The 22,705-nt window shown below is 31.3% G+C and overlaps 1 protein-coding gene across 1 annotated transcript; it reads left to right on the plus strand.

Annotated features, from left to right (window-relative positions):
- The first annotated feature begins 17,805 nt into the window (after positions 1-17,805).
- Positions 17,806-21,502, plus strand: LOC148571266 (tonoplast dicarboxylate transporter-like). Its single transcript, XM_088508867.1, has 6 exons — positions 17,806-18,361; positions 18,460-18,937; positions 19,948-19,991; positions 20,096-20,191; positions 20,495-21,008; positions 21,109-21,502. Exons 1-6 carry the CDS (start codon positions 17,915-17,917, stop codon positions 21,177-21,179), a joined length of 1,650 nt encoding a protein of 549 aa, XP_088364993.1. The 5' UTR covers positions 17,806-17,914; the 3' UTR covers positions 21,180-21,502.
- The last annotated feature ends 1,203 nt before the right edge of the window (positions 21,503-22,705 follow it).

The raw sequence follows: 22,705 nt of genomic DNA on the forward strand, positions 1-22,705 counted from the left end.
AAATACTCAACAATTTTTATTCTTTTAAATTTTACAAATGTTTCTAGAATCTTAGATCCGACATTTCATATTTTGATTACTCAACAAAATTTTATTTTTTTAAATTTTATCAAAAGTTTGTCCTTTTGTAGTTTTAATTAATTTTTAAAAAGTATTACTGTAAAACAATTATAATAAAAACTAAATTAATTATTAATTAATAAAAACTAATTATTAGTGTGGGAGAGGGGGCTGCTCTGGTGTGGGAAGGACACACAAGACTCGTGTTGCAACCGCTTTCCTGGGGCCGAGCGTGCTATCCGACGGTTCCCAATGAATCTTGTTTACGTTAGTTCGCATGGCGTTTGTGTGATATTTTTTTTTTGGTGACTCGTTTGTGTGATATTTAATATTGAATAAACTACCATTATTATCTATGAATTTTACTAACGCCGACAAAAATACACATAAAAAAAATTAACGTTATACTCATAAAAGATAAGTTTTGTGTGATAAAAATAACTAAATTCTAAATTTTTGTTAATTTTTAATAAAATTTTTAAATCATCTCTTTATTTATTTTCTTTCACAAATTTTCACAATTCTCACCATTTGATTATCACTGCCTCTCCTTTTTTTTCACCATCACAACTCACCGTCATTATGAGTCTTATTGTTATACGGATCGTGCTACTCTTGAATGTTGAAAATTAGTGTCCAAAAACTTTAGTCACCTTTTCTATTACGAAACCTTATCCCTTATTTTCCGAAATTTTCTCTCCCTAACCGACCGCCTCCACACCTCGCCTCCCTCACCCTCGTCGTCACTGTCACCATTACCATCACCGATCCTTCATCCCTCTCCTCCGCCGCTTCCCCAGCCTCACATCCACCAACCTCACAACCATCTACCTTTCTCGAAACTTCTTCATCGACGATCTTAACGTTTCTCTCGTCCAAATCGATTCTTTCGACTTGCGATTCCTCCACTTCCTGAGTCTTTCTTACATACCCCTTTTTTCTTCCATTGGATTGCGAAATTTTACCCTAAAATTTTTAAATTTAAAATTATTGACATGTTACCGAATCTTTAAAGTTACACTCACGGACTCGGAACTCATCGCGAGCTGCTTCCCTATCCTTGAAGAACTCGACCTTTGGTCGTCGAAAGCGTGAAGCTAGCCTACCATTCCTGGTGATCATGGTGGTGGTGGTGGTGGAAACGTGTCAAAGAGCGTAAACCCGATCGTGGTACACAGGTTTCAAGTCATGCTTCTGAAAGCGTCGCGAATCGATTTATAGGCCTGAGTTTAAAGCCGAGTCACAGCGTTCCGTAGTGCACAATGATCCTTCTACTGCTAGACTAATCTAGTGCAAACGTCGCTGGTAGAACGAAGATCATGTATCCGCTGACACTGACTTTGGCGAACTTCACGTAGTAGAACGTGTCGAGCTTCTAGCTCCTGCAAGTACTCTGGTGGCAGTGACAATGAGTGGAGGCAAGAAAGAGGGGAGAAGAGGTAGTGGTAATAAGATAAGTGTTGGTGGCAGCAGTGAGAGTTGTGTAAATTTGGAAAAGAAAATAAAGACGGATAGTTTAAGAATTTTATTTAAAAATCAATAAAATATTAGGATTTGATTACTTTTGTCGCATAGAATTTATTTTTTATGGTATAATGTTAATTTTCGTTTTTGATAAATACTTTTATCAATGTTATAAAATTTATGAATACAAATAGTAGTTTATTTTTTAATATTTCTGTCATATGAATAGTTTTTTTAGTGATCATATCTAATTAAATTAGTCTAATAATTTGTTAACAAAATAAAAATTATTTATGGAAACATGAGTATGAAATCACGTACTTTTTTCTTCTATTTATTTATGCTGTTGCTTCTCCTTTTTGTTATTATTTACTCTAGTGTTTTTTTTTTTTTAACCTAATTCTTCTTCTTTTAATTTTTTTACTTCTTCTTCATTATTTTCTTCCCCTTTTTCTTTCCATCAATATATTTCTTCTTCTCTTTTTCATGTTTGTAATAGATGCAAAATTTTAGCCGGAAAAGAGAGAAAAGTGGTGAATTATGATGGTCTATGAATTGAAGAAACGCTGGAGAAGACTGCTGCCATACTTTTACCCACCTTTTATTCTTTTTTTGTCTTTTCTTTTCTTTCTGTTTTTGTTTTACTAAAGTTATTTTTCTTGTTTTTATAATTCCAGTTTTGGGAATAGTGGCCGCATAGAATAAAAAGAGATTAAATATTCAAAGTACTTTTTGTAAAGATGTAGAAAAGAAAAACGGAAGATAAAAAGGAATTTTTCTACAATTTGCAAGCATTAATTTGGTTTCTTTACATATAAAGCGAGTGTGATTCATTCAACAAAGGATACATATCTACCCATTAGTTTCAAATTATTTTATTTTAATAGACATATCACATATTGCAAATTTCTGATGGAAAAATATTTTGTTCTTTTATCTACAAGGCAAATATATTATAATGTAAATCAATTCATACTATATTTACTACTAGATAAATTCAAACAAAATATTCTATGTAAATCAATTCATACTGTATTTACTATTATAATATATTTTAAATTTAATGTGTATATAGTTATCCCTTAGTTTTTTAAATATTTAAAATGAATATAATAATTAATTTTACAAACATAATATTATATAATTAAATATTTATATTAAAATCTTTATCGTAAAAGTGACTAAAAAATTCATCGAGGAATTATTAAATAATTACATGGTTTAATGGTTTATTAATTTACATGTTGAAAAATATTTTGCTGTATATAAAACTTGCAATTAAATTGTAAAAATTAAACACACAAAATGTATAGATAACTTTGTGAAAAAAAAAAATTATACCAAAGGAAAATCTCACAAAATAAATACAACAAACAACATTTCTCATATGTGTTTTTAGATTTTTATATCTATAAAGTTGTCTATAATTCTATATTCTACAACTTTGTGTGTGAAACTGTGAATGGCATGGATTGGTTGAGTGTGTTTCTCTCATTTCACTTTGGGAGTGAGGTTGTGGAATGCATTGCGCAGATTCTTGGTACTTTCCATTTACTGTTTCTTTTTCAACTCATCTTTTTTGTTTTTTATTACTAATTGCATCAACCCCACACCCCATACCTAGGCTTTATCTCTGCTAGGTGCTAGCTACTTGGTTTACCCTCTTTTTCCTTCCATTGCTTCAATCTCTCGATATTTAAAAAAAAAATTTAATAATAATAAAGTTGGATGAAAAATAAAAATTGAAATAAAAGTTTTTAAAAAATATGTTGTATATAATATATTTAATTTTAAATGATATTTATAAAAAAATTAAAATAAAAATAATATGATTAAATATAATTTACTTAGATGTAATTAAAAAATAATTGAATATTACGTATAGTAAAAAATTGATCTTATTGAAAAATAAAATTAAAATTTATTTCTATGTATCGTTTTTGTTCCCAACGTTTTCATCTTATTTAAGTCTCTAACGTTTCAAAATCGTCTCAATTTTGTCTGGCGTTAATGGAACCCTAACAGCAGGACAATATTGAGCTAATTTTAAAACGTTAGGGACAACTTTAAAACTTATCACAAACGTTGGAAAGACAAAAACAATACTTTAATCTTAGTTATGTTATAAAATAACTAAATAAATAAATAAGGAAGAGGTAATATAAAATAAAATGTAAATAGAAGACACTAATATTAATATAAGTAACTTGATAAAATAATTTATATATTTATATGCAGTAACATAAAGATAGATAAAGAGAAATTATTAATAGTGTATAAAGAGAGAAGATAATTTTATTGTTGTAAAGAGAAAGAGAAAGATAAGTATTTGTAACGGTGTAAAATCCATTTGCCTCGTTCATGCTTTTATAGGCAAATAAATTCAACTTTTCAAACTTTATTACTTGTACTTTTCCATGAGAATTTGCTCCTTACATAGGAAATTAGATCCACCTTTAAATGAGCATTCATCCTTATCTATCCATGCTGTAACACTCCCCTTGGATACTCATTTAGGATTATTGCCTCATTAAAACCTTACTAAAGGAAAACCCTGTGGGAAAAACCTTAATGAAGGAAAAAGAGTACAATATCCTTTGTGATAGGGACTGCCTCAATAAAAACCTTGTCAAGAAAAACCCAATGGGAAAAAAAACTTGACCAAGGAAAAAAGAGTACAGTCTCCCCCTCTTACTGACATTATTTAATGTCTCGAAATCGGCGCATCCCAATCTCATGTACCAGTCTTTCAAAGGAGGATTTCGGGAGTGACTTTGTGAATAAATCTGCCAGATTGTCACTTGAACGGATCTGTTGGACATCAATTGTCCCTTGATTTTGAAGGTCATGAGTGAAGAAGAATTTGGGAGAAATATGCTTTGTTCTATCGCCTTTGATGTATCCGCCTTTAAGTTGAGCAATACATGCTGCATTATCTTCAAACAGGATAGTTGGAGCTATCTTATGATCAATCAGTCCACATGATGACAGAATGTATTGGATCAGACTCCTCAGCCAAAAGCACTCGCGACTAGCTTCATGAATCGCCAGTATTTTGGCATGATTAGAGGATGTTGCAGCAATCGTCTGTTTCGTGGACCTCCATGATATAGCTGTTCCACCATATGTAAACAGGTATCATGTTTGAGATCTCCCTTTATGTGGATCAGACAAGTATCCGACATCTGCATAGCCAACTAGTTGTGACTTGGATCCATAGGGATAAAACAATCCCATATCAACCGTTCCATGAAGATATCGAAAGATTTGTTTGATTCCACTCCAATGTCTTCTGGTTGGAGAGGAACTATATCTTGCTAGTAAATTCACAGCAAATGATATATCGGGTCGTGTATTATTAGCAAGATACATTAGTGCTCTAATGGCACTAAGATATGGTACTTCAGGACCAATGATATCTTCATTCTCTTCTTTGGGACGGAATTGATCATTTTCCACATCCAAAGATCTTACGATCATTGGTGTACTTAATGGATGTGACTTATCTATATAAAATCTCTTCAAGATCTTTTCTGTGTATGTTGTTTGATGAATAAAGATCCCACTTTTTATATGCTCGATCTGCAGGCCGAGACAAAATTTAGTTCTTCCAAGATCTTTCATCTCAAACTCTTCTTTTAAAGTTTTTATAATTGTTGGAATCTCTTCAGGAGTCCCAATGATATTTAAATCATCAACGTACACAGCAATTATAATGAACCCAGATGTAGTTTTCTTTATGAAAACACATGGGCAGATATCATCATTCTTGAATCCGTTTTTGGCCAGATACTCAGTAAGACGATTATACCACATTCTTCCAGATTGCTTTAGACCATATAAAGATCTTTGCAATTTAACTGAGTATAACCCTTGCGAATATTCACTAGATGGTTTAGATATCTTTAGTCCTTCAGGGACTTTCATATAGATATCCCGATCTAATGAGCCGTATAAATAGGCTGTTACCACATCCATTAAATGCATATACAGTTTATGATATGCAGATAAACTGACCAAATAACGCAATGTTATCGCATCCACTACAAGGGAATACGTTTCTTCATAATCTATACCGGGCCTTTGTGAAAAACCTTGTGCCACAAGTCGGGCTTTATAGCGCACAACTTCATTTTTCTCATTTCGTTTTCTCACAAATACCCACTTATATCCAACAGGTTTTACATCTTCAGGTGTACGGACTACAGGTCCAAAGACTTCACGTTTTGCAAGTGAGTCTAATTCAGCATTCATGGCTTCTTTCCATTTTGGCCAATCATTCCTTTGTCGACATTCTTCGACTGATCTTGGCTCAAGATCCTTACTTTCATGCATGATATCTAATGCCACGTTATATGCAAATATTTCATTGACAATTGTCTTATTTCGGTCCCATTTCTCTCCTGTAAAGACATAATTTATCGAGATCTCGTCATTTTTACAATTTTCAGGTACCTGAACGTCTTCTGGAGTTATATCAGAATTTTGGACAACTGCAGGTGTCTTTACTATGTCTTTTTCCACAGAAATATTTACCTCTTTTCTCTTTCGAGGATTTTTATCTTTGGAACCGATAGGCCTGCCGCGCTTCTGGCGTGTATTTGCTTCAGTGGCAATTTGTCCAACTGGGACATCAATTCGAATTGGGGCATTTTTCGCCCTGTCACGCTTTTGGCGTGAATTTGCTTCAGTGGCTACTTGTCCTACTGGGACATCAATTCGAATTGGAGCATTTTCCGCTGGTATATACGACTTGGTAATTCTCTTTGTATCGGAAAATGCATCAGGCAATTCATTTGCTATTCTTTGCAAATGTATAATCTTTTGAACTTCTAGTTCACATTGCCCTGATCGAGGATCTAAATGCATCAATGATGATGCATTCCAATTAAGTTCCTTTTCAGGAAGCTTATTCTCTCCCCCTAATGTTGGAAATTTTGATTCATCAAAATGACAATCCGCAAACCGGGCTTTAAACACATCACCAGTTTGTATCTCAAGATACCTAACTATAGAGGGAGAATCATATCCAACATATATCCCCAATTTTCTTTGGGGTCCCATTTTGGTGCGATTAGGTGGTGCAATAGGAACATATATTGCACACCCAAATATTCTTAAATGGAAAATATTTGGCTGCTGGCCAAAAGCTAATTGCATAGGAGATAATTGATGATAACTCGTTGACCTCAAACGAATAAGTGCTGCGGCATGTAAAATCGCATGCCCCCAAACCGAGGTTGGGAGATTTGTTCTCATAAGCAAGGGTCTAGCAATTAATTGGAGGCGCTTAATAAGTGATTCTGCTAACCCATTTTGTGTGTGAACATAAGCTACTGGATGTTCAACACTTATTCCATTAGCCATACAATAAGCATCAAAAGCTTGGGAAGTAAATTCACTAGCATTATCAAGACGAATTACTTTGATTGGATTTTCTGGAAATTGTGCTTTTAATCGAATAATTTGAGCCAGTAATCTCGCAAACGCCAGGTTGCGAGAAGATAATAAGCACACATGTGACCATCTCAAAGATGCTTCTATTAGGACCATAAAATATCTAAAAGATCCACATGGTGGATGAATAGGTCCACATATATCACCTTGAATCCTTTCTAGGAATTCAAGGGACTCAAATCCAATCTTTACTGGTGATGGCCTTAAAATTAATTTTCCCTGAGAACACGCAGCACAACAAAATTCACTAGTTTTAAGAATCTTCTGGTTCTTTAGTGAATGTCCATGAGAGTTTTCAATAATTTTCCTCATCATGGTTGTTCCCGGATGACCCAATCGGTCGTGCCAAGTTATGAACTCATTTGGGCTAGTAAACTTCTGGTTTACAATGGCATGTGATTCAATTGCACTAATCTTCGTATAATACAACCCAGATGAAAGTGAGGGTAATTTTTCTAATATAACTTTCTTATTTGAATCATGAGTTGTGATACATAAATACTCATGATTTTTCTCATTCATTGTCTCAACATGATATCTATTTCGGCGAATATCTTTAAAACTCAACAAATTTCTACGAGACTTGGTAGACAACAGTGCATTATTTATTATTAATTTTGTTCCTCCAGGAAACAAAATTATAGCTCTTCCGGAGCCTTTTATCACATTGCCTGAGCCAATAATAGTATTAATATATTCTTCTTTTGGCACAAGATGGGTAAAATATATATCACTTTTGAGAATAGTGTGCGAACTTGCACTATCCGCAAGGCATACATCTTCATTACATATCCTTGCCATTCTCTTCAAAAGCAAATAATAATAAAATGAGTAGTATGCACAGTTAAATTGAATACTTGATCAGAATTATTTTTCTAAGAAACACTGTACATAAAATAATGTCATATACTAAAATTTTATTTTAAAATTTGACACATTTAATAATTTCAAAATTCATAAACATTAATATTTCATTATTTATGTACATCACATTTGAAACTTAAATACATAGAAAATAAAACTTAACAATTAGTTCTTTACATTATTTATTTACATATATACTTCACAGTCCCACATATTAAACTATTCCATCATTGATCAAATGACCAATATTTCCTTCAGGATCCTCAAAGAAATCAGATACATCATAATGAGTGGTGGAGTTCTCAGCATCATTTGAGACAAAATTTGTTTCCTTTCCTTTGTCGTCCTTTTTCAAAGATGCCTGGTAAAGATCGACTAGGTGCCTTGGGGTACGACAGGTACGTGACCAATGGCCCTTTCCACCACAACGGAAACACTTATCCTCTGTTGATTTATTCTGCCCGATATTCCTTTCTCTATCCCACTTCTGGTGAGATCCTCTCTTTTGAACATAATTCTTTTTCCTTCCATAATTTTTCTTATTATTAAAACCTTGCCATTTACCTCTTCTGGGGTAATTTGCCACATTTACTTCAGGAAATGGGGCAGCGCCAGCTGGGCGCGCTTCATGATTTTTCAATAACAACTCATTGTTGCGTTCAGCAACAAGAAGGCAAGAAATTAACTCAGAATATTTTTTAAACCCTTTCTCTCGATACTGCTGCTGTAGGAGCACATTCGAGGCATGGAAGGTTGAGAAAGTTTTCTCCAACATATCATGATCAGTTATTTTCTCCCCACACAATTTCATTCGTGAGGTGATTCGAAACATTGCAGAATTATATTCATTTATAGATTTAAAATCTTGTCAACGCAAATGCGTCCATTCATATCGGGCTTGAGGAAGTATCACCGTTTTCTGATGATTATACCTTTCTTCAAGGTCTTTCCAAAGATCTGCAGGATCTTTTAATGTAAGATATTCATTTTTCAATCTTTCGTCAAGATGACGACGAAGAAAAATCATGGCTTTAGCTTTATCCTTCTGGAATGCATTATTTTCAGCCTTAATGGTATCTCCAAGATCCATTGAATCAAGATGGATTTCAGCATCTAATATCCATGATAAATAATTGTTTCCAGATATATCAAGAGCATTGAATTCAAGATGAGAGAGTTTCGACATAATGAAAAATTTGTTACCTGAGTCTTCCTAAAAATTTGATCAGAGTCTCGTGCTGATAACGTGTTATAAAATAACTAAATAAATAAATAAGGAAGAGGTAATATAAAATAAAATATAAATAGAAGACTCTAATATTAATATAAGTAACTTGATAAAATACTTTATATATTTATATGCAGTAACATAAAGATAGATAAAGAAAAATTATTAATAGTGTATAAAGAGAGAAGATAATTTTATTGTTGTAAAGAGAAAGAGAAAGAAAAGTATTTGTAACTGTGTAAAATCCATTTGCCTCGTTCATGTTTTTATAGGCAAATAAATTCAACTTTTCAAACTTTATTAATTGTACTTTTCCATGAGAATTTGTTCCTTACATAGGAAATTAGATCCACCCTTAAATAAGCATTCATCCTTATCTATCCATGCTGTAACAAGTTAAAAATACTCTTTGTATCTCTAGTTTCTAATTCCATATTAGCTTTTTCCCATTTTGGTCAACCATTAAATGTACATTTCAAAGCTCTGCGTTTACTTCCATAGGCATAGACTTATGACTGAAAAATGAGTAAACTACATTTCTATTCATGAAAATTTAGAATACCACTATCCATGAATGAAACTAGCATTTGAATCTTTTTCACATGTGATGATGTGAAGACTATCTTTGAAAGATACAAAGCTAATTTCTTTTATTAATAAGTAGAAATAATAGCATATCTAAGTGAAAACTTTCAACGTTTTAATTAATTGTATCGTCAAAACTTGGCTGATCATGTTTGGGTTAAAAAAATTGAAGCTTTTATTCAACGAAACCCCAAAGCATCTTTTTTCTAGGGCCTATGAAGCCCAATTGAATTGGACCCTCTACGTAATAAATTTATTTTAGGTTAACCAATTTTGATTGATTAACTAACTGATTAATTAACCAACTTGGGTTGGTCGAGTGGTCAGTTCACTCGTCCGCTTAAGTAAGTGTGGGGGTTCAAATCCCGCCTTGTACATGTAGCAACTCATTGGTAGCAACAGACCCTTAAATGGAAGTCAAATCCGCGACGAATTAGTACTTGACCTATCGGGTTTGGAGATACCGTCGAAAACAAAAAAAAAATATTGCATCACGCATTTGTTTACCGTGTTGACCCAATAAAAGTAGCTTCATTTTCTAAGGCCCAACAAACCGCACTACCTATCGTCATTGTGTACAAATTTCAGACCCAAAAAAATGGCATAGCCCACCTCTCCAACAAAAAAAAAAAGTTTTGAAAATTTAATAATGAAAGAAAATTCCACCTTAGATATGAAAATATTTTGTCACATCTACTGCAGCAAATAAATTAATCATTTCATTTATGATGGATATCCTTGATGAGAAAACAAATTTTAATAAAATTTCTTTGATTTACATTATAAATTTTAATTTGGATAATTCTACAAAATTAGTATAATTTATTACTTTTTTATTAGTGATTATTTAATAATATTTAAAAATATTGGCAATTATTTAAAAATATTTAAAAGTGTTGAGTCAATATAAAGTAAAATTGTAGATCCGTGGATCTTTTTCTTTTAGTTCCATTTTTTATGTTAATTAGGTATTCAAATTAATATAGGCTAGCTAGTAGATCTCTTAAATAGGAACTAATTTAGAAAACTAGATTTACAAATACCATCGTTCTTTATTTATACATCTCGAAGTAGGATTTAATTATTAAAAAAATAAAAGAGCAGGATTTATAGAGTTTATCTAGTCTAATACACCAAAATGTCCAATATACGAAATTCATTATATACTCGGAAAGTAATAAATCTAATTGTCATAGATAAGTATCACCGTGGTACATACTAAATAGTGAGTAGTGAGTGACTAAGAGTATTTTGGATATAATTCATGGCCACTCAATCCAAAATCTATGTTTTGTTCACAGAGCATGCATGCGATTTTTTTTTCTTTTATTTTATTAAAAATATTATTTGCACAAATTTTATAAATATTTTCTACTTTTAATATATCCTATTATTAATATTTTCTACTTTTAATATAAATAATATATAAAAAATACATTTATACGTTATTTTGAGCCACTTGACTTGAGGGATCGTGACCTTGGTTCAGTTGGTTGATTGATATATAGCATTATTATAGCCAATTTATTATACACAAAAAGAAAACAAGTAGAAGGGAATCAAATTTATGAGACAAGGATATATATGCTGAGTAATCACGTAAGAGAAGACAACCTTATCCTACTCTATCTATGCATGGGATCAAATTAACCCACGCACCAAATATTTGTCGAACGATGACGTTTCTTCATGCTGATCTGTAACTACATGAAACCAAACATTGGTATTGCTGGTCGATTTAAGAATTCATCAGACTTTTTTGTTCCTATATACGCACTGCCGCATAAAATTGAATTATTAATTAATAATTATCATTAGAATATCTCAATTCAACTCAATGCACGAATGTTTTTCCTTTAACCAAGTTGGATTGGTTTTGGGAATGAATTTTGTCTTGTGCATTTAGTGTAATTTATTATAATAAATTCTTAAATAGAATTTAATATCGTGGTAGACTAATTTTTTACCTATTGAAAAAACTAAAAAATGAATTTTTTTTCTTTTAAAATGTTAATGTTATAAGTACAAAGAATGTATAAAATTAGTTTTATATTAAAAAATTTATAAGATAAAAAATTTATTAATTTAATATTTTAAAATTTTAAGTTAGATGTAGTATTCTCTCATTTTATATTTTTTCATTTGATTTCATCTCAAAATCTTTTCGATAGTTGAAAACTTTGTATAATGTCCCAATAAATAAACTTATGATTAATCCTTATGGTTAAAGAATATTCAAAAATAAATTTACACGTAAAAGTTTAAATAGTATACATGTCGAATATTTTTTATTGTTTTAATACATTTATCCCTTGATTATTTAGCAGTCAGTTACTACTGTATATATAAAAATCAAATTTTTTTTTCTAAAATTAAAGAGTTATCTCATTTTTTTTTATTTCACTATCTCTATCTACTCTCTCATTTTTTCACTCACTTTATCTCTCTTATATATCATTATCAATAGTTAATTACAAATTTAACGATTAAAATGTACGTGACATGGTGCGGAATTAGAATGCCCACAACTGAACCGGCAAGTGCACCGAGTCGTACCAAGTAATACCTCAGGTGAGTGAGGGTCGATCTCACGAGAATTGATGGACTGAACAACAATAGTAAAATGAATCATTTAGTCATGCAAGTAAAAAATGGTGTTTTGAGGTCCAAAAGCATTAAACAATACTTTAGAAAGTAACAAAGTAAACAGTATAATTGGTGTAAAATATATGTGAGAAAACAGTTAAGGTTTCAGAGATGTTTAGACTTCCGGATTAAAAATTCTCATTAACCACCTTGATTTTGCAAAGATTCTATTCACAGCAACTTTAAGTTATTAGACTCCATTTTTTGGTAATTTAATTCTCCTCTAACTCAATTAACCGCTAATTTTTTTGTCACTTAATCTCATTAGAGGGTTTAAGTTCAAAACATAGTTTCAAGTCACACAAAATCCTAAAAACCCAAAGATAATATGATTAAATATCACGCATCACGTTAAATTCAGATAATCAGAGGTTCATGAGAATTTAGTTTCAAGCTTATAATTCAAGTGATGTAACTTTTCTAAGAATCAACAAGAATTCAAGTTAAAAATGAGTTATTTTTCAATATACTCTAATCCATGGGATGAAGAACAAAACTAAATTTTGAATGTAAATCAATGCATTAATCAGAAGTAGAAAACAATAGTATTAATTCATAGAATAAATAGAACTCCTAACCGTAACAGGGGAGGTTTAGTTGCTCATGGAGAAAGTAAACCCTAACAAAAAAAAAAGTGTATAATTCTAAACAGTGCGAAAGAGGAGAAGAAGAAACCCTAGGCCAATATCTCTTTTCCTTTTATATCTAATTCTAATTAATGTAAAATATATTTTCTAAAACCTAAAATATATTTTCTTCATTTAAATATAAATTCTCAAAACCAAATAAAATCAACAAAATCATAAAAAATCATGTGGAGGTTCTTCTGGGTTAAGAGTCTGACGTCAAACATGAGAATTTCAAGTTTGGCGCCACTATGACCGCATCCAATAAGAGCTTTATGAGTTCCTGGCACCAAACTTGAGTTGGATCAAGTTTGGCGCCACCAAAGCCGCATCAAATGTGACGTATTATGAGTCCTGGCGCCAAACTTGGGTTTGATGAAGTTTGGCGCCACCTTGGTAGCGTTTGGTGCCGTGATTCCAGAAGAAAACTATAGACTATTATATATTGTTGGAAAGCTCTAAAGGTTGGCTTTCCAATGCCACTGGAACCGCGTCAATTGGATCTCTGTAACTCAAGTTATGCTCGTTGGAGTGTGAGGTGGTCAGGGTTGACAGCATCATCCACTTTCTTCTTTTTCTTTTAAACGAACTCTGTGAAACTCGCTCGAATGCCATTTGTAATAAATCAAATTACAAAATAACTTAAAGTAGCATTCATGATTATTTAAAACATCTAAATATTGATTTAATTTAATAATTTTACATGCAAATTCATTAAGAAAAGGTAAAAAAGATGCTCACGCATCATGACATTCTCTAATTGCACCTAAAATTGAAATTGAAACTCAATTATATAATATTACTAATATAACAATCAAAATGTGTCACATGACACTTTCTCATTAAAATTAAGAGAAAATATTTTTCTCAAAAATTAATAAATTTTCTTCCTACATCCTCTTAACTACCTCTCTCTCCTTCTCTATTTCAGTATTTCGATCTCTACCCTTCTCATTCTATATATAACTTATAATTTATATTTTATATTACTAATTTAACAAAACAAAATATGTCACGAGATATTCATTAATTACAATTAAAATAAATTTTTTTCTCTAAAATTAACAAATTTTCTCTCTCCTTCTTTATCTTTCTCACTCTTTTCTCTTTTAATCTTTATTTCTCTCACTACTATTTTGTTCTAAAAATAAATAAAATTAATAAAATAATATAATTTAAATAAATTCATAAAATTATAAAAAATATATTAAATTTATAATTAAATATCATTAAAAAATATTTCCATAATATTATTTACATAAAAAAATTATAATATACATTTTTATTTCTCTTTCTTAAAATATTTATTTCATATAATTTAGAAAAAATATTAATGTTGTCATCAATAATTAAAATCAAGATTCAATTGTTTAAAAAAATTGATTTTAAATTAATTTTATAACTATTAATATACTTTTTTTTACTAATATCTAATTATATTTTTATATAGATAAAAAAAATATTATTATTTTTAAATAATAAGTATGAAATTAATTATTTTTATTTATATAATAAACTTAATATCTAATCAAATATAAAAGTATATACATTATATTCTTTTAAATTTTAAATAATAAATATTAAAATTAATTATTAATAAAAAATTAAATTCTTTCACATGAAAATAATAACTAAAAAATTTATTATTTAATTTTTTAACCTATAAAAATCCTAATCTTTTTAGCTGACAAAAAATTTTTGTCGCTTAAACCTTTTTATAAAAATAATTTTTTTCATCATAATCTATAATATAAAAAAAAATTAACGTAATTTTAAAAAAATTATATTCCCTTAATATTATCACTCACAAAAACACTAGTACATATTAATATGCAACTATCATTTTTACAAAAAGAATATCGTTATAATCATCTTCATTTGTGTAACAATCACCATTAAAATATCTTTTAAAATATGAATTGTATACTACATATGTTATTTTAATGTGAGCAACATTTTATTTCTAAAACGCCGGGGATCTATCCCGAGCCATTATTTATTTCTCTTGATTTGATATAGGACATGATTATGGAGAAAAGATCAATTGACCCAGAGAAACGAATGCATATGGAATTGAAGTGGTCAATAGTCAAATTGTCATTAATCTATTTATTGATTAATTTATTTAATATTTTGAAAATACTACTTATCCATATTTTTAAAATACTATAATTCTCGTAAAAAATAGAAAGAAGTGAATTGTGATTAAATAAGATATTGAAATCCTTCTTTGTTTATCATTAAAAAAAGAAAACAGAGAACTGATATCTCCAACCATAAACGAATAAACGATGATGATTCCACATTCATCATCTGTCACTGCCACGTACGTAGCCATGGATTTGGTCAATTACTCAATTTCACAATCTTTTTGTCTCCAAGGTGGACCAATGTGTGCATTATTTGTGTAGAATTTATTGCATGCTCTAAAAATAAAAATCAAATGAATGCTTTTCACTTTAGTAAGGTGAATCACTTTGAAGTTGGTTTTCATCTTAAATATAAAAGGGATTATTTTATTTTTAAACAATTATTCAAATTTTGGGAAACAAATAAACTAATCATATTTAATCAGTGTTATTATATAATTGGTTTCAGTAATATTTAAAATGTACTTTGTTAAAAAATATAATAACAAAAAAATTCAGTCATATTTTATAAGTAGTGTACTGTTTAGTGTTTACTATGTTGTTAAATAGTTCAATTTACTAATACTTTTATATGACTTATCAAACAGTAGAATTAGATCTCAAAATTATATATTATATATTGTACTCTAAATCACAAGCCATATTCAAGTCTTGTAAATAATTAAAAGAACAAACACCGAGTTACAAATAATATTGCTAGTTTATAATGTTCATATACTGAAACGGCAGTTAATTAATATAAAAAAATTTAGTGAGAAAACATAACTCACAGTTAGCATATAAAAAGAGTTTGTTGAAGTTAGGTGGTTCAGCTAAGAAGTTGGCAATGTATTGTTACTATTTTGTTAAAAAATTCGTTGTATATGTACTTCAGAGTAATATGCCTGAATTAACTAACAAATTCATTCTCCAAATTTATCATCCTATAGTGTCAACACGTTTAAAACAGTGTAGATATATACACGTTTAGAATTAGGAATCAAAATAATATTTTCTATCAACATTTAGAATGGTCGTAATGGATACCCATTAAAAAAAATATCCAAAACCAAAAACCCCCTTCAAATAGGGGATTCAAATCCAAACCAATTTAAATTAAACCGCTATCCAAATCAAATTGCAAACTGTTGGATCGAATTAAATTTTGGATTTATCTTTTATAATTGATCAAATCTAATCCAAATCGCACAATGTGCTATAATATTATTATTTTATTATTATATTTATAATTATACTTATAACATGTATAATTTGTTATATATTTTTATATTATTCATGTATTATTATTATTTAATAAATATTTTATATTCAAAAAGTGATTTATTTATTTATTTTAACTAACCTATAATTTTATTTTTATTGTTATATTATTATTAGTTTTTAAGATATTATTAAAACTTGTTATATATATTTAATTTATTTAATTTATAAAATCACAAATCCAATTTAATATAAATCACTTAAAATTAGATCGGATCGGATAATTTTTTTTTTTTAAAATCAAGTCACATCACAAATAAAATTAATATTCGAATCGAATTAATTTTTAACTCAAAACAGATTAAAATCGCACCGCAAATATCTCTACCCCAAACAGGACTATTGATACACTCTATCTTACCCTTCTCATGGGTCGTCTTTTCGTAACTATATATAGCCGGATCCTTATTTTTATATATTATTTATCCTGTCTCGGTAGACGGTAGGAAAACAAAAATAGCATGTAGTAGTTGGAAAGGAACATCGTTTCACCTTAATGCATTTTGTTATTTCCAACTAATAAATTAAAATAAAAAAATGTTAGCTGATACATTTTTTATATTCATCTTATATTTAAATCAATACTAATTAATTACTTATTTTTTAATAAAAGTATTAGTCCTTGTTATTCGTCTCATAAAATAAATGTCATTATTCACAAATTAAAATTCATGATACAGTTTAACTTCTTAAAGCACAGCTGCACTCAGCGCGTTTGCCTACATAAATTTCTTCAAGCATTCTTTTTATTACGTCGTAACTCGTAACACATTCAATAATTTCCAAAGGTACAAATACATAAATGTGCCAAGTTCAATAATAATTCGGTCATAACTGGACCCCATTGGTTGGAATCAAGGACCCCTTGTCCCCACTCATTATCATATTGCCACCACTTCCACATGGTGGACATATACATTATTATAAGTCGCTCCAAATTACTATTCAATGCTACAGTTTACAGCGTTCTTCAATTAAAATGATCCACGCACAATGCACTCAAGTAATTCAAGTTAGAAATTCTAACTAAATTGTAACTATAATCTCATCCCAGAAACTAATCATATGCAGGACTGACAAAAAACAATCTAAACTATTATTAATAAGAATCCAATTCAATTTCAGCTGTTATAATTGTCACTGGATGGTATATAATTTGTTTGTGTAAACGTTTGAAGGTCCCAATATATATATATCCGACAAATTAACAATTTCGTAAATTAAAATTTTATTTTTTATCAAATAGATGACTGCATATTTAAGAGAGAATTTAAATTTTTAACATTACTTAAACAAATTAATAAATTAACTATTACTAGACCAATTTAAATTTGTTAATTTTAAATATATTGTAATCGTTGTAAAATTATCATGTAAGGTGTATTTTATATAAAAAAAAAAGAAAGAAAAAAACCAATTTGCCTACTTCATGGTACCTTGTGATTTGTGAAAATTGAAGAAATAAAGCCCCACACGCACTCAATTATTATATATGTATATAACAACCTATCTCCTATAATGATTCTTTCCCGTTACAACATACAACCGAAAATCCCAAACCAGCATATTCCAAGATGAGCGGAGAAGACACGGGGTCGGTGGAGGAGCAGCAGAAGGGCATGAAAGCACCACTGCTGCCAGTCCAAGATTCAGCATCACACAACAGCAACCAGCAAGTGATGACCCTGAAATCATTTCTAACACTGAAGAACTTGTACATAATCCTAGGACCCTTGCTATCCCTGCTGATATGCTTGCTGGTAAAGCTGAAGGATGCTCCGGCAAGTAGTGTGAAGATGCTGGCGGTGATTGCATGGGTATTCGCGTGGTGGGTGACGGAGGCGGTGCCGCTGCCGGTGACTTCGTTGTGCCCGCTGTTCCTGTTCCCTCTCTTTGGAATCGGTTCTGCGGATAGTGTTGCTCACTCTTACATGGACGATGTAATCACCCTTGTTTTGGGTAGTTTCATTCTTGCTCTCGCTGTTGAACGATACAACGTTCATAGAAGATTGGCTTTGAATGTGAGTCATCACTCTCTTCTTTTCATTAGGATCATCATCTTTATTATCAAAAAAATTAATTTTTATTGGGATTTGGGAACATGACATGGGACCCACAGGTAACGCTGTTGTTTTGTGGCGACCCGCTAAACCCAGCAATGCTACTCATGGGTCTGTGCGCCACCACATTCTTTGTAAGCATGTGGCTCCACAACGTGGCGGCGGCGGTCATGATGATGCCGGTGGCCACGGGTATCCTGCAGCGGCTACCACCGCCCAGCGAGCAGTCGGAGGCGGTCAACAAGTTCAGCAGGGCAGTTGTGTTGACTGTGGTGTACGCTACACCCATCGGAGGGATAAGCACGCTAACGGGCACGGGAGTCAACCTTATTCTGATTGGGATGTGGAAGAGCCTTGTGCCTGGTGCCAAGCCCATTAGCTTCAGCACCTGGTTCTTCTATGGCTTCCCTGTCGCCGCTCTCTTGCTCATTGCCTTCTGGTGCATCATGTGCTCCCTCTATGTTCAAAAGGGCTCGGCCCGGGCCTTGTCTGCTTACTTGGAAAAAGCCCACTTGAGGAGGGACCTTGAAGCTCTAGGTAACTCTTTTATTTGTCGCTTTCTTTTTAATATTTTCTACTCTACCTCTCATCCTCATGAATTATGTGTGTCTAACTATGTGGCACGTATAGGGACCAAAAGCGTCACCCTTAGTTGCTGTTTTTTCTTTTCTTTATTTTTTTTTTATGGCCTAAAGCTAAAGCCTCACCCCTCGATGGTGCCATTTACCAAATAATAATTAGTGGACCACAATTTTCCATCTTATTTTTTTTCTTCCTTTTATGGTACATGCACCCCAATTTTCATTCCATGTTTTTGAAGTGGTTACCGAGAATAGATGTTCTCAATTGTTAAAAAAAATTGACAATGTAAAGTGTGATCTCTAATCTTTCATTGTTCCTTCTTTTATATTTATTATTGGTCTCACTTTTAAAATTGATGGTGAGAGATCACACTTTACTTCCTCTATTGTTAAAAAAATGGAGAACATCCATTTCCCATTTTTTTTTGTGTATATATCAATCAATTATCAATAATTAAATAAAATGATGTTGAAAAATAGGTGGATCACGTGTTTGTGTTTAACTTGGTTTTGTCCACGGGGGAGTTCAAGGATGTAAAACTTCATCTTTTTTTAAATACGCATTCAATATCTGACAGTTAGATATGTTTTCAACTACTGAAATTAATTAAACTCTTAATACAGCTTAACATATTCAATAATATGCCCTCAATTATTTCTTAGCAGACTTAAGTGTCACACTGTCACTATAAGATGCATTTATCATCATTCCACGCACCTATTTACATATTGCAAAACTCTAGCCAAGCTATAGTGATACAATTGAACAAGGAATTCCGAGGTTTATTACTTGGAAAACTAAACATGAAATAACGATTGATTGGAAAGAATAGTAAAGGACAAATCGGTAACTGCCTATCCCATTGAAACTGCTAACTGCATTTTTAATCAACACATAACAATATTAGCTACAGAAGTAGAAGCTTATGCAATTTTAATTTGGATTATGTAATGGGGTGATTACAGGTCCAATGTCTTTTGCTGAGAAGATGGTCTTGTCTGTTTTTGGGGTGAGTGTGAGACTAAATTCAAATTCCAATTCCTTAATTTTGTTTACAAAGGCATTAATATAATTAATAACAAGGAGTTATCTATGATGAATATAATAATGTAGCTGCTGATCTTACTATGGATGACTAGAAATATCACGGATGATATTCCTGGATGGGGATCTTTATTCAATAACCTTGTTGGTGACGGAAGTGTTAGTGTAAGTACCTTGTCCACTTTCTTTTTAGCTCAACAAAGTTATCAATCTAGAGATAGGACTTGGTGTATGTGTTTCTTGATTTTTGATCTCTTATGCATATATCTTTAAATTCGGTTTAGTAACTTTCTCCCAATCAAAATATTTATAACAAAATTTATTAGAAAATAAAGATAAAATGAGAATCAATTTGAATTGGTCGAGTAACCAGTTCACTCGTATGCATAATTAATTGTCGAGTACGAGAATATCATGCGAAAATATATATCATGAGAAGGATTTTATACAACATTGCATTGGATGTAGGTTTTGGTAGCTGTGTTATTGTTCATAATCCCAAACATGAAGCAAGAAGGGGAGAAGCTAATGAGCTGGAATGAATGCAAGAAGTTACCATGGAACCTAATATTACTGCTAGGAGCTGGTTTTGCCTTAGCAGATGGAGTGCAATCTAGTGGGCTAGCAGATGTGTTTTCAAGAGCCATAGATTTCTTGGAAGATGCACCATTCTGGGCAATTGCACCTGCCGTCAGTCTAATTAGTAGCATAATCACCGAGTTCATAACTTCCAATGATGCCACTGCCACACTTATTGTGCCACTATTGTACCACATTGCTAGGACTATGCATGTGCACCCTCTTCTTCTTATGGTTCCGGGAGCAATTGCAACCGAATTTGCCTTCTGGCTTCCAACTTCCACACCTTCAAATGTTGTTGGATTTGCCACTGGTCACATTGAAATTAAGGACATGCTTAAGCTCGGTGTCCCTCTTAAGGTTGCCGGGATTGTCGTCCTGTCCATTCTCATGCCCACACTAGGTGCGTTACATTTAAAATAATTCATTTTTTTAAATATTTATAAGTTTAGTAATTTGGTTAAAAATGATACTCATGTTGTAAGTCTTGCTCTCGATCGCAGGGAGTGTTGTTTTTGGAACAAATGATGGAACTCAATGGGTGACACAGGTAAAAGCTCCTATACGGACTTGATTGATTCCTTCACCAAATTCCAACTTGGTTTGTAAAGTTTTTGGTGTGTCTATCATATATATATATAGGTAAGTATTGGAAAAAAAAAAAAAGAAGATAAAAAAAAAAAAGAAATACCCTCCCTGTTGTCCTGTACATAGTAGTATATCAATAGGAAAAAGAAAAAAGAAAGAAGGGAGAGAAAGATCTCCGTCTCTATTTGTTTCTTGATTTTAATTTATATCTTTGTTCTCTGGAAGAGAAGATTTTATCAATTTATGTTGTAATTTGTTTTCTTTCACCAATAAAAAAAGAAATTGAAGATTTGTTTTACAGGTCAATAATCCGTATGTTAAATTGCAATCCAATTAGTTCAAAGAATCTTCAATTTCCTATAATATATTGTGTATATTTGCAGCTGTGGTTATATTTTAATTGTAATGATTTCATTAAAACTTAGTATAGTGTGTTAGTTTGATTTGGTTTCTTTCTCTCTTGTACCATGACATGGTCTAATTAGCGATTTATATTTTCCAGTCAACGATGATAGATACTTGTCATTGATTTGTAATCAAATATTCAAATGCAGTGAATAAATTATATCCAAATGGCACACCAAAGTTTAATAACATACAAAATAGATCTATAATACAATCAATAGAAAGTGACTGGCTAACTTCAAAATAATGTGTGACTGCTAGAGTTTGTGTGCGTAAAAGTCAAAATAAAGTGAGAGTTGAGTGTCTTTTGGTAATAATCAACGAATGAAAATTAATAATAATAGTCCGAGTGTTTTTCAATTGAGTGTCTTTACAATGTTAAGAATTGAAAGGATGAGAATGAGAGATCAGAATCATACTGAAGACCTAGGAGAAAAAATAATTTTCCTGGAGGATGAAGATATCAAATTTGGTATGGAAGAATGTCACCGTAGCACAATGGGGAGGATCATGGTAGACAGAAATTTTAGTTCAGGGACGATAGAGGCAGTCTTCGAGGCTATCTAGAATCACCGAGAGGGACTTAGGATTAAATTCTATGGAGATAATATTTTTCAATTCTTCTTTTTACAGGAATCAGATGTAGTTAGAGTGAAATGAGGATCTTCTTAGCTATTTAAATTAAACAGTTCATCATTTATCTAAGGAGATGGAATTCGAACATGAATATTGCTGAACAGAATTACTCAAATATCCCAATGTAGATTCAGTTATAGGGTTCCTTAAATTCTGTAAAACAAAGGAAGCGACAAAGAAGGTGGGTTCACGGTTAGGGAAAGTGCTGGAGGCGGATTTGTTTTTAATGAAACCTAGAGAGGATCGTTTGTTGAAGGTTTTTTTTGGTGACTTGTTGAAGGTTTGAGTTAACGTGAATGTAACAAATACCCTGAAACAATCAATTAAAATAGCTAGTCCTGATGGAACAGTTTCGATAATCCTTCTAAAATATGAAAGATTAGGAATTTATTGTTGCTTCTGTGGTTTTTTGTGCCACGAAACAAGAAACTGTAGTAAAATACTATAACTTTTGGAGGATCAGGAAAATAA

Source organism: Arachis ipaensis, chromosome B3, assembly GCF_059453495.1.
Source record: "Arachis ipaensis isolate K30076 ecotype BB chromosome B3, ASM5945349v1, whole genome shotgun sequence".
Lineage (NCBI taxonomy): Eukaryota > Viridiplantae > Streptophyta > Magnoliopsida > Fabales > Fabaceae > Arachis > Arachis ipaensis.

What these genes read in the sequence shown, in the direction of transcription:
- LOC148571266 (XM_088508867.1), top strand. Translation starts at nt 17,915, where the DNA reads ATGAGCGGAGAAGACACGGGGTCGGTGGAGGAGCAGCAGAAGGGCATG. An exon ending in GAGGGACCTTGAAGCTCTAG is followed by an intron (nt 18,938 to 19,947) that starts GTAACTCTTTTA and finishes GGGTGATTACAG; the next exon opens with GTCCAATGTCTTTTGCTGAG. An exon ending in TTGGTGACGGAAGTGTTAGT is followed by an intron (nt 20,192 to 20,494) that starts GTAAGTACCTTG and finishes CATTGGATGTAG; the next exon opens with GTTTTGGTAGCTGTGTTATT.